At 37.8% G+C, this 16542-nt stretch overlaps 2 protein-coding genes across 2 annotated transcripts in view; both read right to left on the bottom strand.

Moving 5' to 3' along the window:
- Positions 1-73: 73 nt before the first annotated feature.
- LOC143202393 (thioredoxin domain-containing protein 3-like) lies at positions 74-4691 on the bottom strand. Its single transcript, XM_076413876.1, has 9 exons — positions 4557-4691; positions 3955-4159; positions 3800-3903; positions 3380-3451; positions 3133-3326; positions 1228-1414; positions 715-1143; positions 528-664; positions 74-467 (listed from the first exon to the last, which is right to left on the bottom strand). Exons 2-9 carry the CDS (start codon positions 4043-4045, stop codon positions 74-76), a joined length of 1608 nt encoding a protein of 535 aa, XP_076269991.1. The 5' UTR covers positions 4046-4159; positions 4557-4691.
- The window catches only part of LOC143202399 (uncharacterized), a 91751-nt gene continuing 79813 nt past the window's right edge, over positions 4605-16542 (bottom strand). Inside the window, exons 2-5 of the mRNA XM_076413899.1 lie at positions 7805-8051; positions 5341-5773; positions 4901-5286; positions 4605-4799 (exon numbers count right to left, since the gene is read on the bottom strand). Coding sequence (XP_076270014.1) covers positions 4605-4799; positions 4901-5286; positions 5341-5773; positions 7805-8051 — 1261 coding nt within the window. The remainder of the gene's footprint in view (positions 4800-4900; positions 5287-5340; positions 5774-7804; positions 8052-16542) is intronic.

Below are 16542 nucleotides of genomic sequence, written 5' to 3'. Positions count from 1 at the left end.
GACCAAATAAACCACGCGTTAGTTTTGTTTAAGTTTTATTGCTAGAAAATTATGATAAACTAGTTAAAACAAATTATTGAGCTTCTTCTGGAGCTGGTGGTGGTGGTGATTCCGGAGCACCCGCCTCACTAGGTAACGGGTCTCCTTCTGGAGGAACTTCCTCGGTCGTTTCACTCTCTACAACACTGCCGCCTTCACCAGGTTGTTGCTCCTCTTCATTTGGCACGGCACTGTCCTCCGTCTGTTTATCTTCTTCCTTTTCACCCTCTGCTTCCTCTTTTCCCTCCTCTTGAGCTTCCTCTTCAGTATCCTCCTCCTCAACTTCCTCATATCCCTCTGGGAAGAACTTGGCGCATTCCATCTTGCCCTCCTTCGGATTAGGCGACATGTAGATTGGGTCCAGGGATGCGAAGGCCAGGATGGCCTCGCTTCGTTTCTTGGAGACCTGCATCACCATCCTCTCCGAGCTAGCGTCGAGTATCAAGGCGTGTTTGAGTAAGAGCAAAGCGTAATGGAACCGATCTTACTAGGTACGATGGGAGGCGTCCAGTTTCTCGAGTTCTTTGAGCGTTTTGGCCACCAGCTGCGCGTCGTCCGGGTTCTCGCTGGTAAAGAAGCCGCGTTTCATCACTTCCTGCTGGTATTGGTGCACCACGGGCAGGATCTAAGAAAGGGGGAGCATCAGGGGTGCGATGACCGGTCGGCTTGGTGTACCTCGTCCTTCTTGTTGATGGGGAAGATGATGGCCACGTGATCGGGCTCGGGTTCGGGCTCGGGAATCAGGAACTCCTTCGTCACTTTCGGGAAGAACAGTTTCAGAGCGGTCGCTCGTAACTGGGGCTTCATTGGTACCCATACTCCCACTCTCTCCTTACGCGGTTGATCATCGGTTGCCTCCTCGAAGGTGACCAGGAGCTGGGCAACACACTCGTGATCCCCAGGTGGTCGTTTCATTTTACCGTAAATCATCGCGAAAATGGTGTCGTCGATCTCTTCCTCTTGATCTATGGCGTGCTGGGAGAGCTTCAGGAGCAGCAGGCAGCTCTCGTCGTTCAGAAGCTCCTCGCGACAGGGCTCGGGGAATTCCTCATCGTAGTTTGCGAAATAACATAGTTCTTGGAGGGTTTCTTCTTTTAGAGTAAGCTGAATAATTAATGTCGTGCTAAATAGTAGGTGAAGCACTAGTTCCTCAAGAAGGCGAAAGCGCTTGTACGATAAATTGCTCACCTTCTCTGTTTGATGTATTATCAAGCCGGCTTCGTCGAGGATATCGTGCAGAACCTCCTTGTACTTGTCCTTGGCAGAGGGAAATATCAAAACCGTTCCAAAATTCGGAACGTTGTTCAGTATATTCTCGCATTCCTTGGTGCGTCTCTCCAGTAGTTCCTTCGCACGTTTAGCTTCTTCTTTCTCTCTAAAACAGATCCAAGAACAGTTTATTACATTCGATATCTGTTACCAGGTGCACCGGAAAGTCATTACCGATTTTTTTTTCGGAAAAAATACTGAATTTTCGTGACAATGGAAACATTTATTTATTCAAAGTATTGGCTATTTGATTTTATACGTCTTCTCCATCTTTCAGGCAATTTATGGATGTCATCCCAACAAAAAACTATTTGTCCGTTGTGCAAGACCATTTATCGATCAATTTTCGAACTTCTTTGAAATTGGCGAACCGTTGCTCTGCAAACGGTGTCCCCTTAATGTAAAAAGTTGATAGTCGGACGGGGCAAGGTCTGGGCAATACGACGGGTGCGATAATATGTTTCATCCAAGTGATTTCAGCGCTTCCTTAAGTGGTTTTGTTTCATGAGATGCGTTTATCGTTCTGCAAAAGAACTTTACAGTGCCTTCGGACCCATTCCGGACCATTTTTTCCATCAATACACGGTTCAAATTGATCGTTTGTTCTCGGTAGCGATCACAATTAACTGTTTCGCCAGGTTTTAACAGTTCATAAAACACCACGCCGGTCTGGTCCCATCAAACACAGAGCATTCTCTCGCCACCAAGGAGGAGTTGATCGGCCGGCTTCGCCAGGTGGTAACAATGATTTTTGGCGCACAGGTTTTTCAAAATCAATCGACCATCTTTCGATTTTCGATTTGTCTGTCATCCAATTGATGTGGCACCCGTCTTCCCTTCTTTTGGATTTTCCCCTTTGCTCGTAATCGGTCGCTAATCGTTTCTTGGGTGACATTTAATGCTTCAACCAATTGTTTTTAGAGTTTGGGTTGGGTCTTTATCCACTAACCCTTGCAGTTTCGAAACTTTTTCAGTCTACCAGATTGTTATTTGCCTTGCACATCGAAATCACCAGTTTCTACCACCAAGAGATGATTTTCAGTGGCCTTTTCCTTTTGTTTTCAGCCAAAAAACTTGACATCTTCAAAAAGGTATAAATCTGTGATGGAATTACATTCGCAAAATATAACATGTATAGCTTTGAAGGTTGATGTTAATAGATAAAACGACGTAAGGGTTAACTCGTAACATTGCATATTAAGCCTAACGACATCTGTTAGAAAAACCAGTAATGACTTTGCGGTACACCTGGTAAATATAAAAACGTTCAATTCTGATCTTGGATGAATACAAAACAGGTGCATTAAGTATCAGATGCAATGATAATATGTGCTGGATTGGTGATATGGATGATGTGAACTAGGGATGCAGAAAAAATATCGGTATATCGATAATTTCTGAAAAAATTATCGATATTTTATAGAAAAAATATATATCTATTTAGGCTAATATTTCAGTCTTTTTATTTTTTCTTATCAATATCGATATATATTATGTAAACTTTTTTGTAAATATCGTTTTTTTATACTTGTTGCAAAAAATATATCGATTTTTTTTTCCTCCGATATATCATATCTATATTTCTTGAAAAATATCGAAAACGATATATCGATATTTTTTTCGGTGATCAACACCCCTAATATGAAGAATAAGCATCAATGGTAACTGGAGAAAGATTAAATGTATGGTGAAAAATTTTGCAGCATATATTAGTGGGAAAGGAATGGATGATGATTATGGACTAATGGACTAACTTATGTGGACCAATGGTGTAAGTAGTTGAAGATATATTCAACTATTCGACCCAGAGACTTGTGAACCGACCTTATTTCGCGCTCAATGGACTCGGCAGCGTCATATCGGACTCGTTCCTCCTCGGCCATCTCCGTGATGTCCATGGGAACTCGATCGGTAGCCTCGCCTTTAATCGCCGACTGCTCCTTCTTCAATTCCTCGGTTATGATGCGGGTCAGCTTCGGAGCATCAGCCCCGAACATCAGGTTCACCATTTTCCCTTTCTGGAAATATTTCGAAACGTGAACGTAGCTCACGAAGAGACTTGATGCTTTACCGATATAAACATCCAAGTTGGCTCGCTTTTGTTTCGGAACCTGGCCAACTGAGTTATACCATCAGACTTGGCCTGAAATTGATATAATATTTTTAACGATGTTAATACGATGTGGGGCAAAATTGCCGCTACCATTTCGATTGCCTATAACTTTGCTCAAAGAAAAGATAAGTAAGTTTGGTTTTCCTACAAAGGTTATTTGGTCTTTAAATTTTTTTTCGTTATGACTTTTGCCCTACCCTATATGAAAGATTATTGTTAATGTTTTTTTACAAAAAAATTATTAACGTCATTGATTCTAGTTTATTGATTAAAAAAAAGATTGTGAGCTTCAGAATCGTTAGGTTATGGGGTAAAACAATCTACAACTATATATGGATATTTTTTGGTTTTAATCGATTTTTACTCGTTTTTACTTACCACAGCTAAAACCAGGACGTCGCCACCCAGTTCAAGTTTAATCTTTTTCAGATTGGCTTGCATACCTAGGCATGGACCACACCACTCGGAGTATATATCCACCACTAGAGAAAAATACCATCACGAAAATTCAACGACGACCAACAATTACAAACCAATAAGTCCAGATTTTTGCAACAACTTGTCCCATTCGTCGTCGTTGTTGATCTCGATTTGTAATTGGACCGCTTGTCCCTTTTTCGCCATGTTTTCCTGCTATCGGAACTGACGCAGGGCTTCAAATGGTCGTCATGGTGTTTTCTAATTTATTGACGTAACAGGGTGGTTCAACGGTTTCTTCTTATCATATATATTTCCTTTCTAACCGTCATATATTAATTTGATTTTGATTTTGATTTAATTAGATTCTTTTTGTTATTAGTTACGTATTGTTTTTTATCGTTTCTTATATTTAATTTTTTTTTGGTAGAATTTTATTTAGTTTTTTCATCATATTTGTTGTTAGTTTTATTTTTGCCTTTAAAAATTCTTCGTTTTTTGTAAGATGTGAATGAATCAATGAAGTTTAATTGATATGTTTTTCTCTTTCTTTTTAAAATAAATATGTTGATACCAGTTGTCAGTATTCAGATTTTTTTTGCCATTTTAAAGATTTTTTCGGGAATGTTTGACATGGACACCAAATGATACCGACCAGCACTGATGTTATCTGAGAAGAGTTATATCTATGCCCCATTCATTTTTATGGCATACATACCATCTGGATCGCTACTCTCCCTCCAATATCGACCAGATCAGCTGCAGTTTATATGATCACGTTATGGTGAAAGTCCGGGTCGTCGTCCTTGAAGAACACCTTGAACGGCAAGCTCCTCAATTTGACGTTTTCCAGATCTCCGTTCAGCAAATGGATCAGGTTATCCAGGAAGATGGTCTCCCGAAGATCGTTCGTCAGATCGCCGGTTTCCTGTAGCAGGATCTCGACCTTTTCTTCCGCTTCCTGAAAATCGAGATATATTCGTGACGCAAGCATACATTTTTTTCGTTGTTATCTAATTTTTTCGAACATTTAATTGAGAATAAAAAAAGAAATAAACTAACTTGGAAGCTATCCTTAATATCGTCTAATTGTTGCTGTATTTCGTCTTTATCCTCGGTAAAACTCTGGATACTTCTGTTCAGGTCTTCAGTAAACCCGATACTATTTAGGAGATCTGTTTTCAGTTTGCTCATGGGCCAGGGAACGTTGTCTTTTCTTTCGGAGGGCATTTCTTTGGACGGCATGACGGATGCACCAGGAGATATATCACTCAGGCTACCATCCACGTCATCGGAGCACCCGATACTGTTTAACTTCACTGTCTTGGTCATAAGACATCTCATTTGATCTTTTAAAATTTTAATGGGCGTTGAAGATGACGCTTGTTGCTTTAACGCTGTTGATACTTCGTTAGATAGAGTGTCATCACCAAGATTACTACCCAAATCTGCAAGTTGGTTCATTGATAACGAAAGAAACCCAAGAATAAAAACAAACTCACCAGTGTTTATAAGCTCCATCATAAGCGAGAGCATATTTTCTTCTTTGGTGGCATTATAACATCGAATATCATCGAAGATGTCGCTCCGGCGACCTCCATTGAGCTGGAACTTTCGAACGACACCGGAACCGTTCAGCAACTTGCTGGAGTGGGTCGCGCGATAGTTTATATTGCTGAAGACGCTTTTCTTGGTCTCCTCGTCTTTCAGGGCCTTGTACCTGGACGTGCTGAGGACGTTCAGCAGGGATTTCATCTCGGGATTGACCGGGTTGATCAGCCGGATCATTTCCTCCTTGGAGGGTATGCTGATTTTTCGGATGTAGCTAGCGTCGTCGATATTGCTGTTTTTCGCATCAACGTAATACTCGACGGATAAGGGGGTCTCTTCATGGACGTTTGGTTCGATCAGGATAATCTTTCGTTGTTTGGGTACCTAAGATATACAAAGATCATATTTTTCTAACTGAAGAACCAAAGCCATCTATTATTGGACCAATAAGAAAAAAGTTTCAAGCGACCTTGATTCACTTGATTGTAATTAATGTAAATAATCTAAGTAAAGTGATTGTTTTATGGCCGTATAAATTAGTTTTAAAGGTTTTTTTTAATTTGAAGTTTTATTGAGAATTCTAAAACCAATAACAGGTCAATTGAAAAATCTCCGGCTTACCATAGTAAAAACATTTTTTTGCAAAAATTAGTTTTTCTTATTCAACATAATTCAAGGGTGATAAACTGATTATAGCGACCCTCTAACTTTTCGATACCATTTTTGTAGTACGACTTGTCTTTTGCTTGTGGATGAGGAAGCTTCTAATTCAATTCATGGAATTTTGACACGGTGCATGGTCTTGATGAAGCAGCACTTTCTTTTTCTTCAAATGCGGCCGTTTTTCGGCGATTTTGTCCTTGAAACGGTCTAATAACGCTATGTAATAGTCGCTGTTGATGGTCCTTCCTTTTTCAAGGTAGTCAATCAAAATTATTACATGCGCATCCCAAAATACAGACGCCATAACCTTGCCAGCCGACTGTTGCGTTTTTCCACGCTTTGGAGCGGGTTCATCGTGTGCAGTCCACTCGGATGACTGTCGATTGGACTTCGGAGTCAAATGATGGAGCCATGTTTCATCCATTGTCACATATCGATGCAAAAACTCAGGTTTATTACGTTTGAACATCTTCAAACACTGCTTCGAATCATCAAGTCGTCGTTGTTTTTGTACCCACTTTGCACAGAGCTTTCTCATACCCAAATATTCGTGAACGATATGACGTACAAGTTCAGTTGATATCTTTAGAGTGTCTGCTATTTCATTCAGTTTCAATTTACGGTCACTCAAAATAATTTTGTGGATTTTTTTAATGCTTTCGTCGGTAACAACCTCTTTTGGGCATCCGCTGTGTTCACCGTCTTCAGTGCTCATTTTACCACGTCTAAACTTAGCATATCAATGCTTGATGGTTGATTTTCCTGGGGCAGTGCCCGGAAACACGGCATCAAGCCAAGTTTTTGCTTCAACTGTATTTTTTCCCTTCGAAAGGCAATATTTTATTAACACGCTAAATTCCTTTTCATCCATTTTTTATTCACAATAACAAAAGTTGTTTCACTCAAAATGCTATAAGTAATAAATTCAGAAACTAATGATCCGACAGCTGTCCAATTTTTACACGCATCTTTTGAGGGCCGAGCTAACTAAAAAACTTATGGATTTAATTCTAGTAGCGCCATCTATGTATCAGGCCGGGGAATTTTCAATTGACCTGTTATTGACCTACAGGTTTCAGCTTAGGGGATGAAGCCCTAAGGGTTATCATAGATGCACCCAGCAGTGATCATTTACACCAAGACTTCACATATCTACCGTAACTAAGAAAATGAAATATATATTGTGTAACGTTATTTTAATTTAATTATTCTATTTACATTATAATTTTGTTGTCAGACTTACACATTACACATCAGTTGCATTACACATTTTGATGACATTTCGCATTGGCTGTTTTATTAGAAGGACTGTATAAACATTATTATTAAAAAGATTAAGCAATTTCGATGGATGCTCTGAAATATATACCTAGTTTTTAAGTTACAGTAAAAAAAAATTGTAGGTTAGTCGACAATGACTAATAACAACGTATACATTAGAGATAAGATTCTTACAGTGATAAGAGAAGGAAATTATGAATTCAAAACCGAAATATCAAGGAGGCCTTGTTTGGTTTTTGACTCCGGCTGAATGGATTTACTATAATATTCCGCTTAATGACCTACATGGAGATCGAGAGGAATCCAACAAGGTTCCAACATTTAATACACGATAAAATTTATGGCATCCTACTTGTATACATATATTTATCCACAATATCAAACAAAGCTGTGGATTTAACACTTTTAGAGCTTCAGCTTCATTGCTACGTAATGGAAAATACCTGTTGATGGTTGTAAATAAACCCCTACCTCTTTTCTCGGCGTCTTCTTCGTCTTCCTCGCCCTCATCAGCTCCAGCTTCGACATATCCTTTATCCGCGCGTTATGCTGCTGGTAATTCGTCTGAGCTTCGTCCACGACGATGTCTCGCAGATACCAACCGAAGCTGACGTCTTCGGGCTCTTCTCGGTACGTGCCGTCCAAGTTGTAGTAGCGCATCACTCGGGTTCGGTTAGGAACGGGTCGAAAAACTGGAACAATGAAGTTGGTCACGGTCCTGACGCGAATATCCGACTATTTGCCGGTTGAGAACTTTGCGGGCTTCCCCCCGAATCGATTTTTTGCCTGTTTTAGATTTAGGTAAATTGGCGAAAAAATGAGGTGTGACTCTCGTTGTAATTAGTGTATTGCATGGAAAAGGTCATAACATACTGAATTAAGGGTGATACTATTAAATATATATATATATATATATATATATATATATATAACGTTATCGTTGATATGTAACGAATGACAATCGCTTATCTCGATTATGTTGGTTATTTTTGTTTCATTATTATCATGTTATCCATTTGGATTTGGATCGCCAACTTTCAAGGTTACTAAGTAATTTTTATCTATATATTAATCGGCTTAACGAAAAGTTTGCCTCCCTATTTGGAGGAGAAAACGGGGGCATCTGGAGGCGTAAAATTTAGAACTGTTAAAGCTTACATGGAAGAAACATTTTTAGGCCTAAAATTGTTATCTAGTATCTACAAATACATACATTCCATTTAAACGGATTACGGCCAAATCAAGTAACCAGGAATAACAGGCCAATTGAAGAGTCCCCGGCCTGACATATAGATGGCGCTATTTAATTCTAAATTCATATGTTTTTTAGTTGGCCCTAACCCTCAGAAGATGCGTGTAAAAATTGGATAGCTGTCGGATCATTAGTTTGTGAATTATAGCATTTTGAGTGAAGCAACTTTTGTTATTGTGAAAAAAATGGATAAAAAAGAATTTCGCGTGTTGATAAAATATTGCTTTTTTCAAGGGAAGAAATACAGTTGAAGAAAAAACTTGGCTTGATGCCGAATTTCCGGACACTGCCCTAGAAAAATCAACCATCAAGGATTGGTATAATAAGTTTAGACGGGGTGAAATGAGCCCCGAAAACGGTGAACGCAGTGGACGCCCAAAAGAGGTTGTTACCGACGAAAACATTAAAAAAATCCACAAAATAATTTTGAATGATCATACATTGAATGACATAGCAGACACTCTAAAGATATCAATAAAGATATCTCTGTGCAAAGTCGGTGCCGCGCGAGCTCGCTTTTGACCAAAAACAACGAGTTGATGATTCGGACCAGTGTTTGAAAATAATAAACCCGAGTTTTTGCGTCGATATATGACAATGGATGAAATATGGCTCCATCATTTCACTCCGAAGTCCAATCGACAGTCATCCGAGTGGACTGCACACAATGAACCCGCTCTAAAGCGTGGGAAAACGCAACAGTCGGCTGTCAAGGTTATGGCGTCTGTATTTTGAGATGTGCATGGAATAATTATTATTGACCATCTTGTAAAAGAAAGGACCATTACATAGCGTTATTGGACCGTTTGAAGGACAAAACTAGCCGAGAAACGGCCGCTGCTTCACCAAGACAATGCACCGTGTCACAAGTCAGTGAAAACGATGGCAGAAATCCGTGAATTGGGCTTCGAATCCACCTTCCCCATTCACCGTATTCTCCAGATCTGGCCCCCAGCGACTATTTCCTGTTCTCAGATCTCAAAAGAATGCTCGCTGGGAAGAAATTTTCGTCGAATGAAGAGGTGATCGCCGAAACTGAGGCCTATTTTGAAGCAAAGGACTACAAAAATGGTATCGAAAACAAATTTTGCCAAAAAAATATGTTTTATTATGGTAGGCCGGGAACTTTTCAATTGACCCGTTGGCTATCAGATCAGTGACAAAATATATAAACAAATGTTTTAATCGCTGTCAGTTAGCTGTGTTATATATATATATATATATAAATATGTAGTTGTGATAGAAAATCCCGACATATGCAAAAATTTCATACAAATATAGATTAACAAAATTCTATATATAATTCACTATATGTATGATAGCGTAAGGTGTTTTAATAATTATTTTATTACATATGTTTTCATGAAAGTGGTCCAAACAGATACAATCTATTTAAAAAATAAGATTTCAAACATTTTAAGAAGATAGCATGGACAAGAATGGTCTTACATTTATTATCGATCATTATAATTCTAATGCTGCTATTATTATAATTAAATAATTTATTTTACATATTCAGGACAGTTTTCTATGGATTGTGTTTGTTCAATTACTTATTAAATATTAGGCACCAATATATCAAGTGAGTTCTACGAGTAAACTGGATTATCTACTGAAAATAATTTAAATATTTCTAATGTATATAGCTTATAAAAATATCTAACATCATTGCAATTTTCGCTAGTGTTTTTAAACACGTTTTGGATCTATTTGTTTTCTTTATTTATCTTTGATGTTAAAAATTAACCTATAAACGTTAAGGTTGTTGATATTGTTTTATTTTTATGGCATAAATAAACAGATTCCTTACCGAGGATAGTTTGTATACAATCTTAAACAATCACTATAGATTCACACACACGAAAACAACACATACACAACAACATTTCACCGGTACCTATACAAGTATGGCAAAATTCCGCTAATATATTATAATAATTAGGTTATATACCTTAGATATAAATTGCTAATCTATAACGAATGTCTCGTTCGATTTCTTTGTTTGTTATTAATAAATATCATGATGTATTTCCAGTGTATCGACGTTGATAAGATTTTTATAATTTGTATCTTAAACCGGCATTACGTCACATTATTGAGTGCTTGTTATATTAAGGCTTTTTATCGGTTGTAAATTAATATTATAATAATTTGTTATTTATAAAAATATAATTCCCTTTAATTTTAATTAATTTATGTCAACGAATTGTCAAATTTGCAGGAAAAATTGTTGAATACAAAAATAATAATATAACTTTGTGTCGGCTTGGTGGCGCAGTGGTAAAGGCAATGGGACGGTCCTCCTACTGTTGCGATAGCCGCGGTTTGGAATCCTGCTGCAGTCACGCCAGTAACCAGGATGGGTAAGACCGGATGTCTTCTGGGATGATTTCTAAAGTTGGTCACTCGCCAGTCGGTAGGCTTAATGCCGAGGACCGTGGTTCGGAGCCCACGTTAAACTTTAGGCCCAGTCCAGATAAACCCATGGTTGGTAAAAGGAGACTTTAATGTATATATAAAAAAATATAATTTTGTGACATATACAAAGAATTAAATAACCAACAAAACAAATCTAAATTAATATAACTCTCTGGGTTCGGCACCGACTTCGAAACAGTCAGTTAGTAGTAATTAAGACAATATTGAAAATTGATAAATAGGTTTAGGTAGGTATTAAGCTAAATTGTATGTATATAGTAGATTTTTTTTATCAATCTCTTAGAACGTCAACAATCTGCCCGTGGGCAATAATTATTATTGTATGATTTTCATTATATAATATAACCATCCTAACATGTAGAAAATCACTTCAGAAAGTGATCTGCTGTACAACTTAAAATCTAAATCTTATTCTAGATACTATTCTAACTTATTCTAGAGATTATTAAATCTCACTCTATGTATCTATTAATCATTTCGTTTGGTAGTTTGCGTTTAAGCCTACTCACGTCACTATCATCGCGCACATTTAACTGTTTGGCGAGTGTATGGGGATGCACTAATAGTCTTTGAGAGTACTTCGCACTAAAACTTCGAATCACACGCGTTATGGGTTCTAAGGGGATATCACGCTGAATCAGTTTGTTGGACACGTAATATGGGGCATCGACGATGACTCGGAACACTTTACTCTGGAACCTCTGGAGGATATCTATGTTAGATTTGCTAGTAGTATCCCACAGTTTAATACTATAGGTCCAAATGAGCTTACGTATTGACTTATACAGCAAAACTTTGTTATCTAATGATAATTTAGATTTACGCCCTATCAGCCAATACATTTGGTTTAGTTTAAGCCAAAGCTGTTTGCGTTTTGTCACTATATGTTTTTTTCCATGTCAATGGTCGATCAGTATGCATTCACACATATTTAACGTTATCTGGTTGCGGAAGTTCATGATTATTTCATTTTACTGAGGGACATGTTCTTCTACAGAGGGTGACTGTCATATGGGTAGACAATAAAATGTCTGTCTGTGAGGTATGATTTCAGCAGTTGAAAGTGCGTATGTAGATAGGTTTTGTTTAGTTTTATTTAGTTATTACAACGATTATTATGTACATATTTTATTTTAAAATGTTTTTAAAAATAATAAAAAATAATAGATGTGTTAATAGTCTAAGTTTGATTATTTTTTAATTTTCAGTGAGTTCCTTGTTTATTTTTGAATTCGGTTCAATTTTTTTGATAAAATTTTATTAAGTCTTATTTCTCAATGGTGAACATATGTCATATCATGCAACTATGTCCGTGACTGAATGAGGGGTCTGAGTCATGGGCAGTTTAGTTCTTGATCGAATATATATCGAATATATAATTGTCAGTGGCGTTTTGTATCACCGTTTAACAAGTCAGCTCTTCATTATTTTAATAAAAGAGTATATTAAAGTAATTTAAAAGTTTTAATGCTTTAAACCATTACACATTTTATAAATGATACTTGTTTTGCAAGTAGCAGGTGTACCGGAAAGTTATTGCCGTTTTTTTCCCGACCCGGAAAAGTCTCCGGCCTGACACATGGATGGCGCTACTAGAATTAAATCCATATGTATTTTAGTTAGCCCTAAACCTCAAAAGATGCGTGTATAAATTTGACAGCTGTCGGATCTTTAGTTTGTTAATTATAGCATTTTGAGAAAAGCAACTTTTGCTATTGTGAAAAATATGGATAAAAAGGAATTTCGCGTGTTGATACAATATTGCTTTTTGAAGGAAAAAAATACAGTTGAAGCAGAAACTGGGCTTGATGCCGAGTTTCCGGACACTGACCCAGGAAAATCAACCGTCAAGGATTGGTATGCTAAGTTTAGACGTGGTGAAATGAGCACAGAAGCCGGTGAACGCAGTGGACGCCCAAAAGAGTGATAATGGCTAAAACATGGCTCCATTATTTCACTCAGAAGTTCAATCGACAGTCATCTGAGTGGACTGAACGCGATGAACCCTCTCCAAAGTGTGGGAAAACGCAACAGTGGGCTGGCAAGGTTATGGTATCTGTATTTTGGGATGCGCATGGAATAATTTTCATTGACTACCTTGAAAAGGAAGGACCATCAACGGCGACTATTACATAGCATTATTGGACCATTTGAAGAACAAAATCGCCGAAAAACAGCCGCATTTGAAGAAAGGGAAAGTGCTGCTTCACCAAGACAATGAACCGTGTGACAAGTCAGTGAAAACAATGGCAAAAATCCAGTTTCAATTGACCTGTTGCATTAAACATATTGATGACGTATATACAAATAAATTTTGAATAGAAATAGAATAGAAATCAAACCATAACATTGCACACTTCAACCTAGGGACATCCCGTGATTGAAAAACCGATGCGCTTGGTACTGTAGTGCGTTTTTCTCGCCTGGCGTCAGCCACGCTTCTGCCGCTCTCACCTAAGATGATCGACACCGCGACCGTCGATTGTTTTAAGCCGATATCGAACGCCGCCTTCGCTGATAAGAGACAATACGCCAAAAAAATAACGATAAGACGACGGCATCGGAACTAATCGATCCGTTTTGTTATATAAAAAGTTTAAAACTGATATCATTACTGAGCGGCGGTCTCGAAATCCACGCATTTGGAACGAGAATTTCAAAGTTTGAATTCTCCACTGGAATTCGAGACCTCAATCAGTTAGGGTTAACTTTTGCCTTATCATGGGGTGGGGGGGTGGTGGATTTTTTGCGGTCGGCGTCGATTGTCTGAGGTCTGGCACGTGACGAAATCGATATGCGACGGCCGATCGCGTAAATATTTTTTTTTCTATTGTTCGCCGAGATAACGCGTCGCGATCTGTATCGGTCGCCATGTTGTATATTTTTTTTTAGTTGGCTGAGTGCGTACATTCGAAACAGTGCAGTTTACCGGAAAGTGTGCGTGTTGCAGAGATGTCCGCTCGGAGATGATTCCTTGTGCCTGTTCTTTCTTTTATGTCAGACTTTAGCATTTAAAAGTTGACGCTAAAGTATATAGTTGATGATAATAAAACAGATAAGTACGCTGAAATATTAATGAGACTTTAGACTAACATTTATTTAAAACTAGTTAAATATACAGGCCCATATAACAGGTCCAATAAAATACCTCAGAAGAACTGGGAGTGTAAGGAAGATGGACCGGATGAGAAGTAGAGAAATAGGAATGTACCTTAATATTGAACCAGTAGAAGAATACATACACACATACAGTTACTAGGGATCTACACTTACTTATGGAAAAGGCAAGATAGATAAAGATAATATGGGAAGCAAAGATAGAAAGAATACAAATCAGAGACCGACCTAAGCGAACCTAGGATGAATGTATCAGACAAATACTTCAGTGGAGAGGAAATACACCGTCCTAAGCAAGAGGACTGAGCGAACGCAGAAAAATACTGAATTGATATATGTAGATAAAATGAAGATAAATATTTTTTGACTATATACCCTTCAAGGGTGATACATTGATTATAGCGACCCTCCAACTTTTCGTTACCATTTTTACGGATAGTACGCTTTGTTTTTTGCTTCAACATAGGCCTCAGTTTCGACGAACACCTCTTCATTCGACGAAAATTTCTTCCCAGCGAGCATTCTCTTGAGATCTGAGAACAGTAAATAGTCGCTGGGGGTCAGATCTGGAGAATACAGTAGACCAGGAAGCAATTCGAAGTTCAATTCAATGGATTTTTGATACAGTGCATTGTGTTGGTGAAGCAGTACTTTTTTTTTCTTGAAATTCTTCCGTTTTTCAATGATTTCGTCCTTCAAACGGTCCAATAATGTTATGTAATAGTCGCTGTTGATGGTCCTTCCTTTTTTAAGGTAGTCAATGAAAACTATTCCATACGCATCTCAAAATACAGACGCTATAACCTTGCCAGCGGACTGTTGCGTTTTCCCACGCTTTGGAGCGGGTTCATCCTGTGCAGTCCACTCGGATGACTGTCGATTGGACTTCGGAGTGAAATGATGACTCAAAAACTCGTGTTTATTACGCTTGATCATCTTCAAACACTGCTCCCCGAATCATCCACTCGTCGTTGTTTTTGGTCAAAAATGAGCTCGCGTGGCACCCACTTTGTACAGAGCTTTCTCATTCCTAAATATTCGTAAATAATATGATGTATACGTTCAGTTAAAATCTTGTGAGTGTCTTCAGTTTCAATTTACAGTCATTCAAAATTATTTTGTGAATTTTTTAAATGTTTTCGTTCGTTCTGCATTCACTTTCTGCTGCCACTGCGTTCACCGTCTTCGGTGCTCATTTCACCACGTCTAAACTTAGCACACCAATCCTTGATCACAAACTGTCAACTTTCTACACGCATTTTTTTAAGGGTTAGCGCTAACAAAAAAATATATGTGGATTTAATTCTAGTAGCGCCATCTATGTGTCAGGTCGGCGACTTTTCGATTGACCTGTTATATATTTTCACCCAGAGCTATAATTTTAATTAATGTACACAAATGGACACCACTCCATTATGATTTTTATCATATTATGAGTTTTAAGCAGCCAATATCTCTTTGGGAAAATAAAAATCCGCTCAATATTGGAAAAGATTGACAGGAGTCTCGAACAGACCTCGACCAAACATTGTAATTAACGTGAATTTTCGTTAATAGCAATATTCAATGCACTTTTGTTGCAACTACTGCCAATCTATTTTATCATTAGTAATTATATTATTTTAAGCAGGTGATAATATTAGTTAGTTAATTCGAACCAGATAACAATATTAAAAAGCGGGCTAGACCCTTGAGATATAGTTATGGTTAGATGAATATTTTAGTTATTTCCAAAACAGTAGAAAACATAGATTTTGTATATATTAGAGATCTAATGAACAGAAACAGCAACAGGGAATAAATCAGAAATGAATGGAGTCTTAGTTTACGAATATTGGGTTCGACAAATATTCTTTAATTTTTTTTAATTAATCTCCTAGAACGTCAACAATCTGCCCGTCGGCAATGAGTATTATTATATGATTTCAGTTATATAATATAACTATTCTGGCGTGTAGAAGATCACTTCAGTCAGTGATCCACTGTACAATGTATTTATAATCTAAATCTTATTCTAAAAACTATTCTAGTTTATTCTAGAGATTATTAAATCTCACTCTATGTGTCTACTGATCTTTCACACATTTCACTGTCATAGTGCACATTTAACTGTTTGGCGAGTGCATTGGTATGCACTAATAATCTTCCAGAGTACTTCGCACTAACACTTCGAATCACACTCGTTATGGGTTCTAAGGAGATATCGCGCTGAATCAGTTTGTTGGAGACGTAATATGGGGCATCGACGGTGACTCTCAACACTTTATTCTGGAACCTCTGCAGGGTATCTATGGTTAGATTTGCTAGTAGCACCACATAGTTCAATACCATAGGTCCAAATGGGCCTAACTATTTACTTGTGTAGCAAAACCTTGATATCTAATGATAATTTAGATTTACG

This window comes from Rhynchophorus ferrugineus, unplaced genomic scaffold, assembly GCF_030347505.1.
Source record: "Rhynchophorus ferrugineus isolate W39M unplaced genomic scaffold, kcgeb_rfMv2 rfM9, whole genome shotgun sequence".
NCBI classification, from domain to species: Eukaryota; Metazoa; Arthropoda; class Insecta; order Coleoptera; family Curculionidae; genus Rhynchophorus; species Rhynchophorus ferrugineus.
Note: the sequence above shows the minus strand (reverse complement) of the source record. Positions and strands in the feature narration are given on the sequence as shown.